This window comes from Nycticebus coucang, chromosome 12 (genome assembly GCF_027406575.1).
Source record: "Nycticebus coucang isolate mNycCou1 chromosome 12, mNycCou1.pri, whole genome shotgun sequence".
Lineage (NCBI taxonomy): Eukaryota > Metazoa > Chordata > Mammalia > Primates > Lorisidae > Nycticebus > Nycticebus coucang.
In genome coordinates, this window is record NC_069791.1 from 92742149 (window position 1) to 92759407 (window position 17259).

Sequence of the window (17259 nt, forward strand, 5' to 3'; positions counted from 1 at the left end):
GATTAGGACCTTCCTTTATGATTTCATTTACCTTTAATTACTGACTAAAAGCTCTGTCTCCAAACACAGTCCCATTGAGGATTTAGACTTCAACATATGGATTTGGGGAGTAATGAGGAATACAACCCAGAGAAGTCTAATCAGTGCATTTTCTAACTTAGTCACTTTTAGCATATGACCCAAGGCTATCCCAAGGCATGATATTTGCTGCAGTTTTCAGGAAAGTAGGTCCCTCTTGTTCTCCACACTGAGGAGACCAGGGCAGCCAGGGCATATGGAAAGGACCTGCCAGAGAGGTACAGCCCACTTATAAGAAAGCAGAGCTAAGTAGTGGAGGGAAAGCAGGTCTGTACAGCATTGCAGCACCCAGATCCAGCTGTACCTGAAACAGAGCCCTTATAGGACTTCTCAGTTAACATGATACAGTAAATTCTTTTTTATTTTGCTTAAGTGAGTTTGTGCTGTTTTTCTGTCACTTGAAACTTGAAGAATCTTGACTAAGAGACTATGGTCTCATAACTAATAGATGGGATCTAAAGCGGATCTGCTTAGCTCTCAGAGGCCCAATCCAGGATTTCTTGGGAGTAGCCTAAGAGCCGTCTTCTGAGTCCTGGTTGCCAGAAATTTTTAATCCACTCACCCTTGTTCTCCTTACTTTTTTTTTTAGAGACAGAGTCTCACTTTATCACCCTTAGTAGAGTGCCGTGGTGTCACACAGCTCACAGCAACCTCCAACTCCTGGGCTTAAGCGATTCTCTTGCCTCAGCCTCCCGAGTAGCTGGGACTACAGGCACCTGCCACAACGCCCGGCTATTTTTTTTTGTTGCAGTTTGGAGGGGCTGGGTTTGAACCTGCCACCCTCGGTATATGGGGCCGGAGCCCTACTCACTGAGCCACAGGTGCCGCTCCCTTGCTCTCCTTAAATAGCAGTAGGAGCAAGGAAAGTACAATGAGTGTGAAGGAATAAAGATAATTATTTAAATAAATCCAGATTATCTCAGGGAGTGCTCCTTGTGATGAAACCAAACAGGCTTCTCCGGACTGAGGTTCCAGCCCTGATAAAGGACCCAGAAAAATTCCCAGAGATGAGGAAGCTCCCTTCCATTCCCTGGTCCCTGGGAGTCCTGCCCTCGGGCTTCTTTGGGTTTAAATGCCTGGGTTCAAGGCACAGCTCTGCACAGTCTGTGTGACTTTTGGTGTGCAGCTGAAGCGATCTGTGCCTTAGTTTTCCTGGGAAAATAACAGAAAATAATAATAAAATAATAATTTTGCTGCTGGGAAAATAACAGCATCCATTTTACAGGATTCATGTGAGGAGTGAACGTGCACATGTGATCAAAGCAGCATGTGCACACAGATGCTCTGTAAAACTAGTATTGTTATTCCCAAGGCAGGTTCCTCCTCACCCAGGTCTGAGACCAAATGTCACCCCACAGGGCTCCTCTGCCTCGCTTGGGTCAGCCATCATCTTCTCACTCCCTCTGTATGGTTTTGTTTCTTCAAAGCATTTTCTCTCTCAGGGATCCTTCCTGAGACAGTCTCACTCTGTCGCCCTTGGTAGAGTGCTCTGGTGTCATAGCTCACAGCAACCTCAAACTCTCGGGCTCAAGGGATACTCTTGTCTCAGCCTCCCAAGTAGCTGGGGCTACAGGCACCCGCCACATCGCCCCGCTAGTTTTTCTATTTTTAGTAGCGACAGGGTCTCAGTCTTGCTCAGGTTGGTCTTGAACTCCTGAGCTCAAGCATTCCACCCACCTCGGCCTCCCAGACTGCTAGGATTACAGGCACGAGCCACCGCGCCCACCTAGGAGCCTTTCTTTTTAAATTCCCTTTTTACAAGGCGATTTCCCCAGCTCCGTGTCTCCTCCCCGGCACAGAGTAGGTGCTCAGTGAATATTCGTTTGAAGAAGAGACAGCGGCGGCGGGCAGGGGCTACTTCCGTCCCAGGGCCTGCCACGCCACCACGGCTGGCGGGGGCGGGGAGGGTTGGGCAGGCTGGCCGTGCGCGCTCCTCTTTCCAACTTCCCAGTGTAAGTTCAGCGGAGCACAACTCCAGAGGCTCCCTGGACGAGGCCACCGCCCCGGATTTCAGGCCTTCTCAGTTGTGCCTTCGGGGCGGGAGAATGGGGGTGGCCCGCGGGAGGCCAGTCCCAAGCGCCTCCTGAAGTCCCTCCCGCCGCCCCGCGTCGCTCTAAGGAGGAGGCCAGGGAGGAGGCCGACCCCGCCCGCCCGCCCGGCGCTCCGCTGCAGACTTCGGCATTTCCTCCCGGCTTAGCTGGCGTGGCCTCACCTCCCCTCGGAAGAGGAAACTCCCGGGGTCTGAGTAACGGGAACAAGCGCGGAGGGGAGCGGCCCGAGAGCCAGCAGGGCCGCCCAGGGTAGGAGGCGAGCCAGGCCGGGCCAGAAGCTGGCCGAGGGCGGTGCGCCGGGACTCCGGGCAGGGAGGGCGGCCCGGCCGGACGCAGAGCGCAGCAGGCGCAGGGCGCGGTCCGGGGCCCGAGAGTGCAGGGCGGGCCGCAGCTGGAAGGAACACTTGAGCTGGAAGAGGAGGCCGAGCTGGAGGGCGGCTGCCCCCGGCCCTGTGAGGGGGAAGCCGCCGCCGAGGCGAAGGAGACGGGGACAGGCGGGCTGCTTGCGTGCTGCGCGCATGCTGGGCCGGGGGCGCCTCCGGGGCTCGCGCCCTGGACTGCTCCACCACCGCGGCCCCGGGCGCCCGGCATGTCGGTGCACTATACGCTCAATCTCCGCGTCTTCTGGCCCCTGGTGACGGGTCTGTGCACCGCCCTCGTGTGCCTGTACCACGTGCTGCGAGGAAGCGGGGACGCTCGGGCAGAGCCCCCCGACGGCGCCGACGGCGGCTTCTCGTTGCTCAAGGCGGCCGCCCTGCTCTTCCTCGGCTATGTCCTCCTGCGCTGTCGCCACGCAGTCCGGCAGCGCTTCCTGCCTGCGTCTCCCCGTTTGGGAGACCGCTCCACCTTCTCCCGGAGACCTTTCCAAGAGCCGGGACTCAGCATCTTGTTGGAGAGTTACTACGAGCACGAGGTGCGCCTGTCTCCGCACGTGCTAGGGCACAGCAAGGCGCACGTGAGCCGGATCGTCGGCGAGCTGGTGCGGGCTGGCCGCGCCCGGGGGTCCCCAGGCCCCATCCCAGGGGGAGCGCTGGCTTTGGCCTTCCGTGGAGACTTCATCCAGGTGGGCAGCGCCTACGAGCAGCATAAAATCCGCCGGCCCGACGGCTTCGACGTGCTGGTGCCTCTGCGTCTCCCGCCGCTGGTGGCGCTGGATCCACGGAGTCTGGGCGCGGAGCCAGAGTTGGCCCCGGCCTTCCGCAGCTGCTTCGTTTGTGCCCTCAAGGCACCGCCCTCGCCATCGCCCTCGCCCTCTGGGGCCTCAGGAGGCCACTGGCTTCGGGAATGCAAACCCTTCTCTGATGGTTTCTGCCTGGATGTGCGTGGGCGGCGCCACCTCTCTGCCACTCTGGTGTTGCGCTGGTTCCAGTCGCACCTGCAGCGCTCCCTGGCCACCGTGCGCTACAGCCTGGAGGGGCGCTGCCGGGTCACCCTGACCCCCGGTGGCCTGGAGCAACCCCCTACTTTACACATCTTGCCCTGCCGCACGGACTACGGGTGCTGCCGCCTTTCTATGGCGGTGCGTCTCATCCCCGCAGTCCACGTGGGAGATGGAGTCTTCCTTGTGGCACCACCACTGCCACCCTTACCCACTGGGCCCCTGTCAGAGCTCCCTGGGGGCCTGCGCATGGAGGTACTGTGGGGTGTGAACACGGCGCGCCAGGAGCAGAGGCTGCTGAGCTGGCTGCAGGAACGGGCTCCTCCAGGTGCCTGCTACCTCAAGTGTTTGCAGTTGCTAAAGGCTCTGCGGGACCTGGGTGCCCGTGGGCTGGACTTAACGGCGGCCACCCAGTGGGGACGCATCCTGTCCTCATATGTGCTCAAGACAGTGCTGCTGGCGGTGCTGTTGCGCAAGGGGACCCCTGCACAAGGCTGGGACGAAGCACACCTAGGCGAGTGCTTGGAAGAGCTGGTGCAGTTCCTCAGGGACTGCCTGTTGCGACGTCAAACTCTCTTCCACTGTGTCCTGGGCCCTGGTGGGGCTGCTGCCGAGGTGGGCCCCCTTCCAAAGGTACTGCGTGAGGCTGCTCCAGTTGATCTTCTGGCCTCTTTTGACAGGCATTCCCGGGAACTTGCAGCAGCGCGGTTGCTGTCCACGTGGCGAAGGTTACCCCAGCTTCTTCGGGCCTACGGGGGTCCCCGTTACCTTGCCAGGTGCCCTCCACCCCGGAGTCAGCGCACCCAGGGGTTCCCTGAAGAGGAACCGTAAACCCTGCAGCACCCACCTAGCCAAATGCTCCTAAAGCCTTTCCCATTGAGTGGGGGGTGGGGATGGCCATAAAGCCAGTTAAATGCAAGATTGTAGAAGGTATTAGAAAATATGGAGGATGCCACAGGCTTTGGTGGCCCAAATGTCACCACTCCTGACAATCCTGAATACTTACAGCATGTTCTTCACACCCACTAGTGTGTTCTGAGCAAGCAATGGAAAGCTCTGGAAAGGCTCTGGGCAAGTTCTGCAAGTGCAGCGTCTAAGAGTTTGTCCAAATGTTGGTTGGTGTGGAATGATTCTGTAGAAGTATCTCGCTTTTAGGCTAGTCCAGTGGAGGAAGCAAAATCTAGCCACAGGGAAAGTTCCTTCTCTCAGTTTTTAGATACAGATTTATCCACCCAAAAACTTAAAAAAAAAAAAACAAACTAATATTTTTGACTTAACTACTTGCTAGGTACTGGGATTTTTCTATTGTCTTTGTATTTTTAAAAAATCTGAATTTTTATCCACAACTGGAATTGAAGTTCTATTCTAGAGGTTAATGTTCTGAGGAACATAATTTCCACTATTCAAATTAATATTAATGTATTTTTCAAATAGTGCAATCACAGGTGTTCGACAGGATTGTCAAAAATTAAGTCATACGTGTCGAGAGGCAATCAAGAGCTGGTTAGAGACACGTCCAGAGCAAATAGCACTTTATTTTGATCAGTTCTCTCCTTTTGTGGTAATTGCTAGCACCAAGTGTTGCGTCTTGAAAGGGAGGCCAGTTACATTTAGCATTAAGAAATGTGCAGGCTTGAAAAGCAGCCAGCATGTTGGCTTAACATCCCCGCAGGTATAAGCTGGGATATATACCAGTCAGTCAACACCGGCTCGTTGCCCGTCTCCTATGAGCCAGCCACAGTGCAAAGCAGCAGTAAAATACACATTCAAGACAGCACTGGTGAGGGCATAAAACATGTCAGGTCTGGAGAAAGATGTGTTTCAGGCTTTGCCTTTAAAGGTGCTTCTTCAGGGCTTGCTGCTGGCTGGAGGCAGAATTTTTTGTTGTTTTAAGGCTATTTAGCAAACTGCTTAGCGTAATGAACTAATGAAAAGGAAAAGCCTGCTGCAGTGCCTACCACATAGCGCTTTCAATGAATGCTAGTGATGGTTAGTGGTTGGAAGGTTCTTCCTTGCCCTGGCAGCCTTATGTGGGCCCATGAGCTAACTTTGAGCTGTTGATTCACCATAGGTTTTACAGAACATTTCACTTACAGTTCAGTGTCTGGGTCTCCATGTTTGAAGATAGTTACTCTGTGGTCATTGAGCAGAGGAGACAGCTTTCAATAGCACTCTGCTTTGTTTTCTTTTTTTCTCTTTGGGCATAAATATCACCAGATTGGATATATTTTGTAGCCAGGAAGGGCTCATTCTGAAATCTTTCCTGTCCTCCCAAATTTCTCACAGCCCTCAGTTGCAGTTCAGAAAAGTCCATCATCTTGGAAAAGCAGCCAGTCCCAGCATTATTGAGATTTTTTTTAAAAATCAAAGACATGTACTTCCTTAGGCTCATGAAAGTATAACTTAGAAGACAGAAATAGCTATGTGAATAGAAGCATTGTTTCTGAATTTTTTTTGAGGGGACTCTATAAACCTTTCTTTGGAAGACTCATTTGGTGGGAAGTCATTGTGAATAAATGATTTATAGGGAATCTTTTTCATCAGAGCTGCAAGCTTCTTGTATGTTATATACCCTTTGCAACCTTGGGCTGAAAGAGAAACAGCTGCAAATGTGCTGTCTCTTTTATGTTTGGGGGACTGTTCCCCACAAAGGTCATTCCTAGCTTTAGAGATCAATGTTAGGTCATAAGGTACTACATTGAGCTAAGGGATCAGTCCAGCAACTTCCTGCATAGAAACTGCACAGTATTTTTTTAAATTAGTTTTTAAAATGCAAGAGTAGATTTTTTTTTACATATATATATATTTTTTCCATGCTTAGTCACCATTTCCCTTGTACTCATTGGAGTGGGGGACAGTGAGGGTATTGGAGGGATTATAAAGCTTTAAAAGCTGAATTTTCCAAATATTTTTGAATCAGTGGGTTCCTTTTTGAAAAAAATCTTAATAGTATTTTGAAGTATAAATCTGGTAACTTACTGTTCTTGTAGTGTTCTTGTTTTTTTTTTTTTTCTTCAGGTTATTTACCCAAAGCCTCATCCATCCTCAAGGTTTTTAAATTTTATTTTTTTTTAATTAATGGGGCATTGTATTTGTGAATTTTTAAAACATTCATGTTTTATTTAAATGCCATGCTGAGCAATTATTCTCTGTACATGGTAGCCAAAACTTAAGAGTTCGATCAATTTTGATCTATGTTTAGTAAGCCAAAACGTGTACTGTGTACAAATGAAATAATATGGTGCATTAGCCAGGGTGTGATGGTTGCCCGAGGCACTTAAATTAAGCTCAGTTCTGTATTTTATTTGGGCTCTGCCCTGTTCTTCATCTGAAATGTACACACTTTTAGTGTATGCTTGGTACTGGAGAGTCATATATGCAAATATTCTCATACACAAAGGCACCACAAGGGCAACAAAAACCAGTTGTCTGGCTAGTGCCTGAAGAAAATCTTTTTGGGGAAGATGAGTCAGCCGTTCTGGGCCTGAGACACCCTTCAGTAACGCCCACTGGCTGGTCTTGGGAGTCTTGCTGGAATGAATGCTCCTAGGCTGCTGAGAGGAGATGTTTTTTGCAGAATGAAACTGAAGCTGAAAGAAGGGGGAATTCGAATGAACCAAAAGAAATCAGAAGACTGGGAGGAGGACTTAAGATGGAAGTGAAAGGAAGAGAGGGGAGAAGGGAAACCGAGGTGAAAATCACATGAGGATGCAAGGGAGGTTTGGATTAGGAGATATACCTGCTGTTTCTGACCAGGGGTTGCAAACTCGGCAGGCTGCAGGCCTAAGGGGGGAGGTAAATAAGGAAAGAAGTGGGCGGGCAGTGGGAACCGTGCCCACCTTAAACAGGGCAGCTGTTACTGGGCTCCGTGCAGTAAAAAGAGGGGAGGGGAGGCTGGAAATTGGGATTTTTTTTTTTTTTTTGAAAAGTGAAACTTGCTGATTTTTAAACACATAAGCTTAAAACGTGCAAAGGACCATGTGGTTGAGCCTGGGGGCCACCAGTTTGCAACCCCTGCCTTATGCAGTTACCAACCCCAAATGTGTATAAGGTTCTACTTTTTGTTATGGATACAGTAGTGGTATGTATAGTTGGAATGTTTCACATCATCTTTCTCAGAACTAAGTTTTATTGTAGTAAAAAAAAACAAGAAAAAAAAATTAACATGGCCATAGATAACACTTAACTCGTAATTCCCAGAAAGACCCTTGATCCTGGAGTTCATCTTTTGAAGTCAGATCCTATAATTACTTGGGGCCCTGGTTCTTGGCACTTGTTTCCTGGTGATTTGGAGTAAACTTGGCTCTGTCAGAGTTTGCAGATGAGTAATCAGGAAGGATTGCAGAATAACTTGTTTTTTTTGCGTTGTATTCTTACATTAAAATAACTTTTGGGGGAGTGGTATCCTAGCCTGTACCTTTGCAATGATGATTGGTGAACACCAGAAAAAGTGCTGGGTAGGGGAGGGCACACTTCTTAGGCTTATACCATTCCCATTTCTGAGAACACTGTTCTGATCAGACTTCATTCCTTAATTTATCTCTTTCCAGCTAAAATTGGCATCCTAGCACCTGAAGGAATTAAACTCTTGTGCTTCCAAAGCATCTTGTTTAGCTTGTGGAACAAGTCCCTTTTCTCTGTAATGTAATGGCTTTTGATCTACTCACATGGGGAAAAACTGTTACCTCCCTCTCCAGCGTCTGGAGAAAATGAATCTAACATTTCCAGGGTCCCTCAAGAGGGAAAGGAGTTTAGTGTTATCATTGTGGTATTTGTTTAGTTTTTTAAAAAAACACTTGTCTGTTACTTCCTCACAGGACTTTTTTTTAATGCCTACTTAGCACATGATTGAGTGGAGATACAGCAAGTGTAAGGTGGTTGAAGGGGAAGAATGTGCGATCACGTACGGAAAGAGACTAAAATGTGCAGGTAAATCATATATACTGTAATCTGGTTTTTGAAGTCTAATATTTGGGAATATTTTCAGCTTTTGCTTTAAAAAGAAAAGTGCCTTGATTCAGTTGCTTGACTTAAAACATTCCTATTTTATTGGTATTTTAAATAGCAAACTGTATTAGGATGCAGTCTGGTGACTGCAGTCATAGGGTAAGTTTTGTTCCAAAGATAGAGACCAAAGAGTTAATCAAATATGGTTCAGCTGCTACCATTGTGTGATTAAAAGGCCTCGTAATCACACCAAATTTCCACGGTCCAGTCAAGGCCTGCCATTTGTTTTCTATTTCAGGTTGAAGTAAATTTGCACTTTTAATCATATGGGTCATTTGGGGACCTTGTTCTTTTATATTTGCTTTATTAATAAAGGAACTTGTAAAAACCTCTGGACTGAATGTCAGACTTGGGGAGGGCTCTCATCTTCCCCTGTGCCTGTACTAGCTGGTGGACATCTGGGGTGTATGAGGTTTTTTCCTAGGCAGTCAAAAGTTGCTCCATATACAGGTGAAAAAAATGTCAGTCCATAGCCCCACCACTGTGCACCCTGGGAGCCTGTCTTCAAGTCTTTCCCCATACCTAGAGCCTTCTGCCCCTGCCTCTCTTGTCTGCCCCCTCCCCATACCCAAACACCATTCAAGTCCTGGCCTGTGGCTCAAGAATTCTGTCCAGAAGTCTCTCAGGCCCTCTCCAAGTGGTAAACATTTGCTAATATGAAAAACCACCAGGTTTATCATGGGGTGGAATCTTGGAAACTCTGTAGGGTTGTTCAAAGCCTCAGGGCCAGGTGAAAGTTTAGGGAAACCTGCAGCCACAGGTTGATGAAATAGTAGTTCCATAGGATACTGGCCCAGAGGGAAAAAAGTTGGTGGGGTATGTTCTTTTACTTTTCAATAAGTAATACTGTCCCAGGGCATGGAAGACCTACACACAGAGGTGGGCAAGACAGACACGTCCTTTCTGTTAGGAGCTCACAGAGGCAGGATTAAAGAAGGCATTTCCAGACAGTCTGATGGGTGCTGGGCAGGGAAAAATTTCTAAAGAGGGGAACCCCATGCAGGATTTTATAGAAGGCTCCTGGGAAGAAGTGACACCTAAATGGAGATCTACATCAGTGCAGTGGCTCATGCCTGTAATCCTGGCACACTGGAAAGCCAAGGCAGGAGCTCCCTTGAGCTCAGGAGTTCAAGACCAACCTGGTAAGCACAAGATTCTACTACAAATAGAAAAACATTAGCCAAGTGTTGTGGTGGGTGCCTGTAGTCCCAGCTACTCAGGGGGGCAGAGGCAAGAGAATCCCTTAAACCCAGGAATTTGAGGTTGCTGTGACGCTGATGCTAGGGTAGTCTAGCCTAAGCAAAAACAAATCTCCAAAGATTGGAATCAGGCAAGTGAAGGGAGGTATGCAGGAGAAGAATTCTGTATTGAATGCACAAGTGAAAGGAACATTCCAGTTTGGCTAGAAAGTAGAAGTGAGTGGGAGGGAGAAGTGATAGGAAGGCACTGGACACCAGGGCTTTTGAGGTCTGAGCTCAAGCTGAAGAGTGTGGATCACCTGGGAGTCTTGTTAGAAGGCAGGTTCTGATTCAACAGCACCTGAGATCATCTCTTTCTATCAAGTTCCTAAGCAATGGTGATGTTGCTGGTCCAGGGTCCACACTTGCTCCAGCATCACCCCCCACCTCCCCCAACACACACACGACTCTGCAGACCTGAGAGTTTGGACTGATCCTGAGGGCACTGGCGAATCGCGTTAGACAAAGAGTGGCATTGTCACTTTGGAGTTTACCTCTTTCTGGCTGCAACATGGAGAGTGGATTATGCAGGGGGTTGGCAAACTACCACCTGAGATTTATTTTTGTAAAGGTCATTGATACACAGGCACACCCATTCATTTACTTACTGTTTATAGCTGCTTCCACACTGCAAGGGCAGAGACTGCAAGGCCAGAGTTGAGTAATTATGACAGAGGCCACAAGACAAGTTAGAGACGGTACAGTAAGTAGCATGCGTAAACGCCGAGACCTGTCTTTCAATCTTGTGACCTGCACTTTGTCCCAGCTGTGTTGTCTCTCTGCAAGTTACCTAATCCTCTCTGAAGTTGGATCCCCCATCTATAAAATGGGATTAACAATGGAACTTCACTGATAGAAGTGACTAGGATTCAGTGAGATTTTGCAAGCAGAGTGCTTGACACATGTTAAGTGCCCAGGACAAGTCAATGTAAAAGTAATTGTGGGAATGGAATTTCCGCGTGGTCTGTGTCTCCTGCCTCTTCCTCTGCTCACTTGGCTGAAGCTCATCCTTTCTGCACTGCAGGGTCTCTTTCCTATGGTTCATCCACAACCGTCTCTCTGCTATCCAGCTTTTGTTCATCTCTTTCTGTGAGGCCCGTGACAGTCCCCACTATGAAAACATTTTACTCTAGATGCTATGGCAGACTGATTAACAAAAACTGTCCCTGTTCTCCAACCCTTCCCCGAGCAATGCCCTTTGCAAAGCGACTTTGCAGTCTCTCCCATCAAGAAGAGGAGCCTTTTTGCCTACCCCTTGAATGTGGGATGGTTTTCTGACTTTCTTTAGTCAATAGAATGTGGTGGAAGGGATGTGATGCAAGTTCCATGCCTAGGCCTCAAGAGTACTTGTTTATGCCTCAGACGGCTGAGGGAACAAGGCGGCGGGAACAAGTAGACTTCTGGAGGATGAGCGGTCACGTGGTTTAGTCAACCCCGCACTCTGCTGGAGATGGCTCCCGCCTGTAATCCTAGCACTCTGGTAGACTGAGGTGGGTAGATTGCCTGAGTTCAGGAGTTCGAAACCAGCCTGAGCAAGAGTGAGACCCTGTCTTTAAAAAAAATAGCTGGGTGTTGTGACAGGAGCAAACAAAAAACCTGTGCCTAGAACTGACAGCCAGCTGACTAGGAGACATGTGATTGAGGCCATCCCACTTCAGCCTCTCTACCTTCTCCCCACCCCACAATCCACCTGACTGCTGGGAACACTTGAGCAAGCCCAGCCAAGATCAGCTGAGCCTGCCCCATTCAGGAGAACCATCCGGCTGCCCTAGGTGCTGAGCAATAATTGTACCACTCAGATTGATAGCACTGATTTAAACCACTGAGTTAGTGATAGTTTGTTATTCAGCAATAATGAACTTGGATGCTTAGGAAAATCTGGTTTGGAAGTTCTTAACTTCTATACTTTTGACTTTCAAACAGCCATTAGGTGTTTTTCTATAGGTGCTTGACTATATAAAAGTCAAAACCACCTTCACCACAGCAAATATGGGTTTCCCTCATCAGCTGCAGCACAGTGGGGGTGCTTGGTCCACAGTGCAGGGGTTGAGTTGTGGCACTGCTGCCATCTCTGTGCAAAGTGTTTGCACAGCTGTTTGAATATGTTCTTGTGTTTGCCTTATCTTGTCAAAGCAAATGGAAGCTGAGAAAATGAAAGTGCTGATTCGGTGACAAGATGCCACAGGTTTCAAAAGTAACACAAGTGACACGATGATTCAGTGTGCCCAGTGTGGTTAAGCTGCAGCCTCAGTCTCCTGCTTCCTGGCGTTACGGAGGTAGATGGTGCATTCAATTTTAAAGGAAAAGAACAACAATAAAGACCATGTAGGAAATGAAATACATTTGGCCACACTTTATAAAAGCCTAGCCTATAGTGACTTAAAGAAATAGGGACTTGTTTTTCTCATGTAGCCAAAAGCCTGGAGGTAGGTAGTCAGCAGACTGCAGATGAATCAGGGCCCAGGCATCCTGCATCTTTTTTCTCTACCATTCCAGGTACTTTTGAGTTTTTTTTTTTTTTTTTTTTGAGACAGTCTCACTTTGTCACCCTCGGTAGAGTGCCGTGGTGTCATAGCTCACAGCAACCTCAAACTCCTGGGCTCAAGCGATTCTCTTGCCTCAGCCTCCCAAGCAGCTGGGACTACAGTGCCTACCACAATGCCTGGCTCATTTTAGAGATGGGGTCTCGCTCTTGCTCAGGCTGTTCTCAAACTTGTGAGCTCCGACAATCCACCCACCTCAGCCTCCCAGAGTGTTTTTTTTTTTCTTTTGAGACAGAGTCTCACTTTATAGAGTTCTATGGTGTCATAGCTCACAGCAAACTCAAACTCTTGGGCTCAAGCAATTCTCCTACCTCAGGCTCTCAAGTAGCTGGGACTACAGGTACCCACCATAATACCCAGCCATTTTTTAGAGAGGGGATCTTGCTCTTGCTCAGGCTGATCTCCAACTCCTAAGCTTAAGCAATCCACCTGCCTTGGCCTCCCAGAGTGCTAGGATGACAGGTGTCAGCCACTGCGTCCAGCTATTCCAGGTATTTTTGCTATTATCTTCATGTTTGTTGTGTCAAGATCCCACAAAGGCTATTGTAGTTCCAGCCATTGTGACTTTGTTTAAAGAAGGGAGAAAAGAGAGTGGATTGGGGAGCGCAGTAGATATTTTCTCACATCTCATTGGCCAGAATCATGTCACATGACCACTCTTAGCTGCAAGGGAAGCTGGGAAAGAGAGTCTCTGACATGGCATATAGCAACCCTGAGCAAAATATGAAGAAAGAATGGGTATTAGTGGGTAAATAAGAGTCTGTCACAGAAATACCAGAAACAAATACCTGAAGATTGTGTCAAATAAGTGAGAATTAGGGAACTTATTTTTCCATAATTACATAATTTTTACTTGTCTACACTTTAGGATATAGTAAGTGCTCCATAATAAGGATTGAAGTCACAGCTGTACCATTCACTGAGCAAGTCCGTTAACTTGTCTGGACATCAGTCCCCTCATTTTCAAAATGGGGGTTATAATCCCTCATTTGATAGGTTTATTGGGAGAGTCAATAAGTAATGCATGTGAAATTAGAAAGTGTTACCCAAATGTTAGCTGTGTTCTCTTAGGAGTAGTGCATTAGCATCTTTGGAAACAAGGGAAGATAAATCCATTTCTTCTTTTTCTTTAACCATCCTAAATTGTTTATTAGGTTTGAATTTTACAAACACTACTTATATTAGTGTACCACTAATATATTAGTACCACTTACATTAGTGGTAACAGTGGAGCTGGAGAGTATTGCACCTTCTCCAGGCTGCATGGTGGGAACCACCAATAGTGTGGTGGAACTTGTGGCTCTTTCCAAGGCCATGGCTCTTTTGGCTTGCAAATGTGAGCCCACACTTCCCTCTGTGCTTGTGGACTGATTTGGTGATCCAATGGATGGATGTCAGGATTTCTTCTGATAGCCAATTGAAATAGTTCAACGAGAACAACCCCCCCAAATTTGTACATGGAATCTTCACCAACCCAGTAAGAATTCAGGACTCTGACAGCCCCACAGTAGCTCACACTGAAGGCTTATGCAACAGACTGAAGGCTTGTGCAGACTTTACTGGTTAACACCATGATGGATAGGTTCGCCATAGGTTGTACCTGTAGGAACTGGGCATTTGCGGCCACCACAGCGCACAGGAATTCTACAAATGACATAACCTTTTAGCTTTGTATCCCAGTCTGTATTCTTTATCCAACAGGGTAGGGCAGGGGGCCCTGTGGAGTGCAGAGAGCTGGCCGTACTGCCAGCAGCAGTTGCTCAGAAGAAAGAGCATTACATCAGGCTGTTTCTTCCTCCGCAGCTCCTGGATGTACTTGTACTTCCCTCTCACCTGACGGCTGCTGCCAAATGGAAAAAAGTGTGAGTCCATTTCTTAAGATAGGATAGTCCTTAGGTACTCACAGGCCCGACGTCTCCCTACCACCCAACGTCCTTCCCTAGAGGACTGTGAATGAGTCTGCAGTTGTGAATATTTGTTGTACTCATACCCAGAAGGCAGAAGATCCAGTGAGAGGATCAACCACCCCCATATCTTGTTCTTGCTTCTAAAGTGTGTCATCTTCTGTGAGTTTTCTCCCTGGTTTGATTTTCATTGCTTGTGTTCTGGGCAGAAAGCTTAGGTGAGTGGTTCTCGATTCTGGTTCTGTAATGATATGAGAGGGGCTCTGTAATAATGTCCATGCTTGGGACCCCTTCCTAGACCAGCAAGATCAGAACTTCTGAGGGTGCAGAAATCCCTGGATGATTTTAGAGTGTGGCCAGTGTTGTCGGCCACTAACTTAAGTCAGATGGGCCCTTCTGGAACCTTTCAGTAGAGTAGTTGTGATCTGTCCACCAGGTATTGTGGAATCCCCAGCTCGTGTGTGTGAGGTCTGCTTTGTGACAGAGACAGGCGATAGGATGATGGTGGTGAGATAAAATCCTAAGAAAGGGCTCTTCAGCTGAGAGACCCGAGGCAAAATATCATTGCCAAGCAGGTGCAAGGTTTAATGCCATTGGCAGTTCCTCCTTTCTCTAACCCCAAGAACAAGGAGATAAACAAAATAAAGGGCATCAGAGTCATCCTCAAACTTCACAGCAAAGCAAAGCCTCTGTGTTCAGAGGGTCGGTGCCCTGGTTCTTTAAGTCTTCCAGACTGGAGATAACACACATCATCACACAGCCTGTCTTTGCAAAATGCTGGCTATTTTCATGAATATTCAGTGGTTTTGCCCACATTGTCTCAATTTCTCTCTCTCTCATCTGTGGTGACTCTGAGCTGGCTTTTTAAAAATAATTAAAGTCCATCCAGGCACCTTCCAATAAAGCCAGAGAAAAAGAAAAAATTTAAGAGTCCCATTGCATGCCAGACTCAGGCTAAAAGCTTTTAAGGACCTATCTCTAAAAAGATTTTTATCTTCATGGTTTATTCAATCATTAGTTTCCTCGAATTTCAGAGCTATGCCTCTGATGGGCAATCATCAATCCTTATCACAATGAAACCATTAAAACATATTTCAACTATGCAGACAAATGGTTGTAGCCTTTGGAGATGAGAAGCCTTCCGGATCTTGTATTGCAAGAAACTATAGACTGGAAACACTGCTCCACATGTTAAGCAAGGGATTTATGATGATTGCTTTTTCTCTGATAAATACTTGGTTTTCAAAAGCCGTCTAATTATTATGGATCCCCACTCTCCAAGTCTTGAAAGTACATTTGAACTTCCGTCACTAAACCCAGGCCCTAAGATCAGCCGTGAAGTCTGCGCCCTCCCCACATGTGGCAGAAACACTTTTACATGCAGAATATCCATCAATAACCTCTACCTCCCAGCCACCCTGCAGTTAGTCAGGGCCAAGTGACTTGTTCTGACCAATGGGCAGGGAGCAGAAGGGATTTATGCACAATTCTGTAGAGGCAATAAAACCACGGGTCAAGATCATGGTGTCATAAGATAAGGTAAGTCACTGCAAAGAGAACAGCACCCTGCCAGAGTCACCCAGCTCATTCTGCACTTTGCCTGAGTCAGAAATAAACTTTTTGTGGCTGGGTGTGGTGGCTCACACCTATAATCCCAATACTTTGGGATCCTGAGTCAGGAGAATTGCTTGAGGTCAGGAGTTCAAGACCAGCCTGAGCAGGGGCAAAACTCTATCTGTCTCTACAAAAGTTAGAAAAATTAACCCAGAGTGGTAGTACAGGCCTAAGTCCCAGCTACTCGGGAAGCTGAGACAGGAGGATTGCTTGAGCCCAGGAATTTGGGGTTGCAGTGAGCTATGATGCCATGATGACATGACTGCACTCTAGCCAGGGCAACACAGCAATGCTCTGCCTCAAAAGAAAAAAAGAAAGAAACTTTTGTGATGTTAGATCAGTGAAACAAAATGTTGAGGTTTTTTTGTTGTTACTGCAGCCTGCAGCATAGCCAGCCGAACTTAACTAATACACCAGAATGCTCAAGAGAGCTCCTATCATAACTCTATTTTGGAAAACCCCAATGGGTGCCAGTAAATAATCATTGAGTGTCAGCTATGTGCCAGGCTGTGTACTGGCTCTGGGGAGACAGTGGTTAGCAAAACAGACACCATCTCATTTGCCTGCAGTTTATGGTCTGTTGGAGAAGACAGCCACTTGTCAAATAAGCATGCTGGTGAGTGATAAATAATGAACAGAGGTAAATCAGTTTCTATAACACTGTAAATCAAAAGGAACTCATGCAGCCTGGGGGATTAGAGATGGCTTCCCTGAAGTCTGAAAACCCACCACACTAGCCCATGGAGATCTATTTCGGGGTGTCCTTCTGTGGAGCACTTACCGAGAGCAAAACTCGGTGCTAAAATGCTGGACACACGTGATTCTCCTTTTCACACATGATTCTTGTTTGATCCTTGCAACAGTCTTAGGAGCTGGTGCTAATATCACCTTCATTTTACAGATGAAGAAATTGAGGCTCAGTGGGATGAAGTCATACGCCCCAAAGCCATTTAGGAAGGAAGTACAAACAGGGATTTGAACCCACATCTGCTGACTCTGGAACTAATGCTCTCTGTATTTCTGGCCCTTGCAAACCCAGCCAAGAAAGTTAGTCATACAGGAAGTAGCCTCTCAGGAGTCCCACAGTGGGAGATTAAAATGAAACAAGCAAGCAGATGTTTACAAGTTGCCTGGAAAAGCCACTGCAAGAAGGGGGGGGATCTTCCCCCATTCCTTCCTTAAAAGCAGTGTCTAAAACGCTTCCTTTTTCAAATTTTACAGTGTGCCCTCCCAGCCTCCTTTCCCCCAGAGGGCTGACTTCATCCTCTTCTTGCAGAGGGGAAGGCGTGGGTTGCCTGCCCTATGGTAGCCCAGCCGCCAATCATAGCTTCCTCTTAGTCTTAACCCAAATGAAAATGACAGGGACACACCAGCTCTTTCTTCTCTGGCCTTTCCTATGCTTCCCTTTCTTCCCAGAATAGAAGCAGGAAGTCCTGGGATAAATGT

General features: G+C 47.6%; 1 protein-coding gene and 1 pseudogene across 1 annotated transcript; one reads left to right on the top strand and one right to left on the bottom strand.

Annotated features, from left to right (window-relative positions):
• The first annotated feature begins 2708 nt into the window (after nucleotides 1–2708).
• On the top strand, nucleotides 2709–8842 carry ITPRIPL2 (ITPRIP like 2). Its single transcript, XM_053557348.1, has one exon. The coding sequence runs from the start codon at nucleotides 2719–2721 to the stop codon at nucleotides 4336–4338; it is 1620 nt and encodes a 539-aa protein (XP_053413323.1). The 5' UTR covers nucleotides 2709–2718; the 3' UTR covers nucleotides 4339–8842.
• A 4668-nt stretch (nucleotides 8843–13510) lies between these two features.
• On the bottom strand, nucleotides 13511–14167 carry LOC128562032 (60S ribosomal protein L15-like; annotated as a pseudogene).
• Between the last annotated feature and the right edge of the window lie 3092 nt (nucleotides 14168–17259).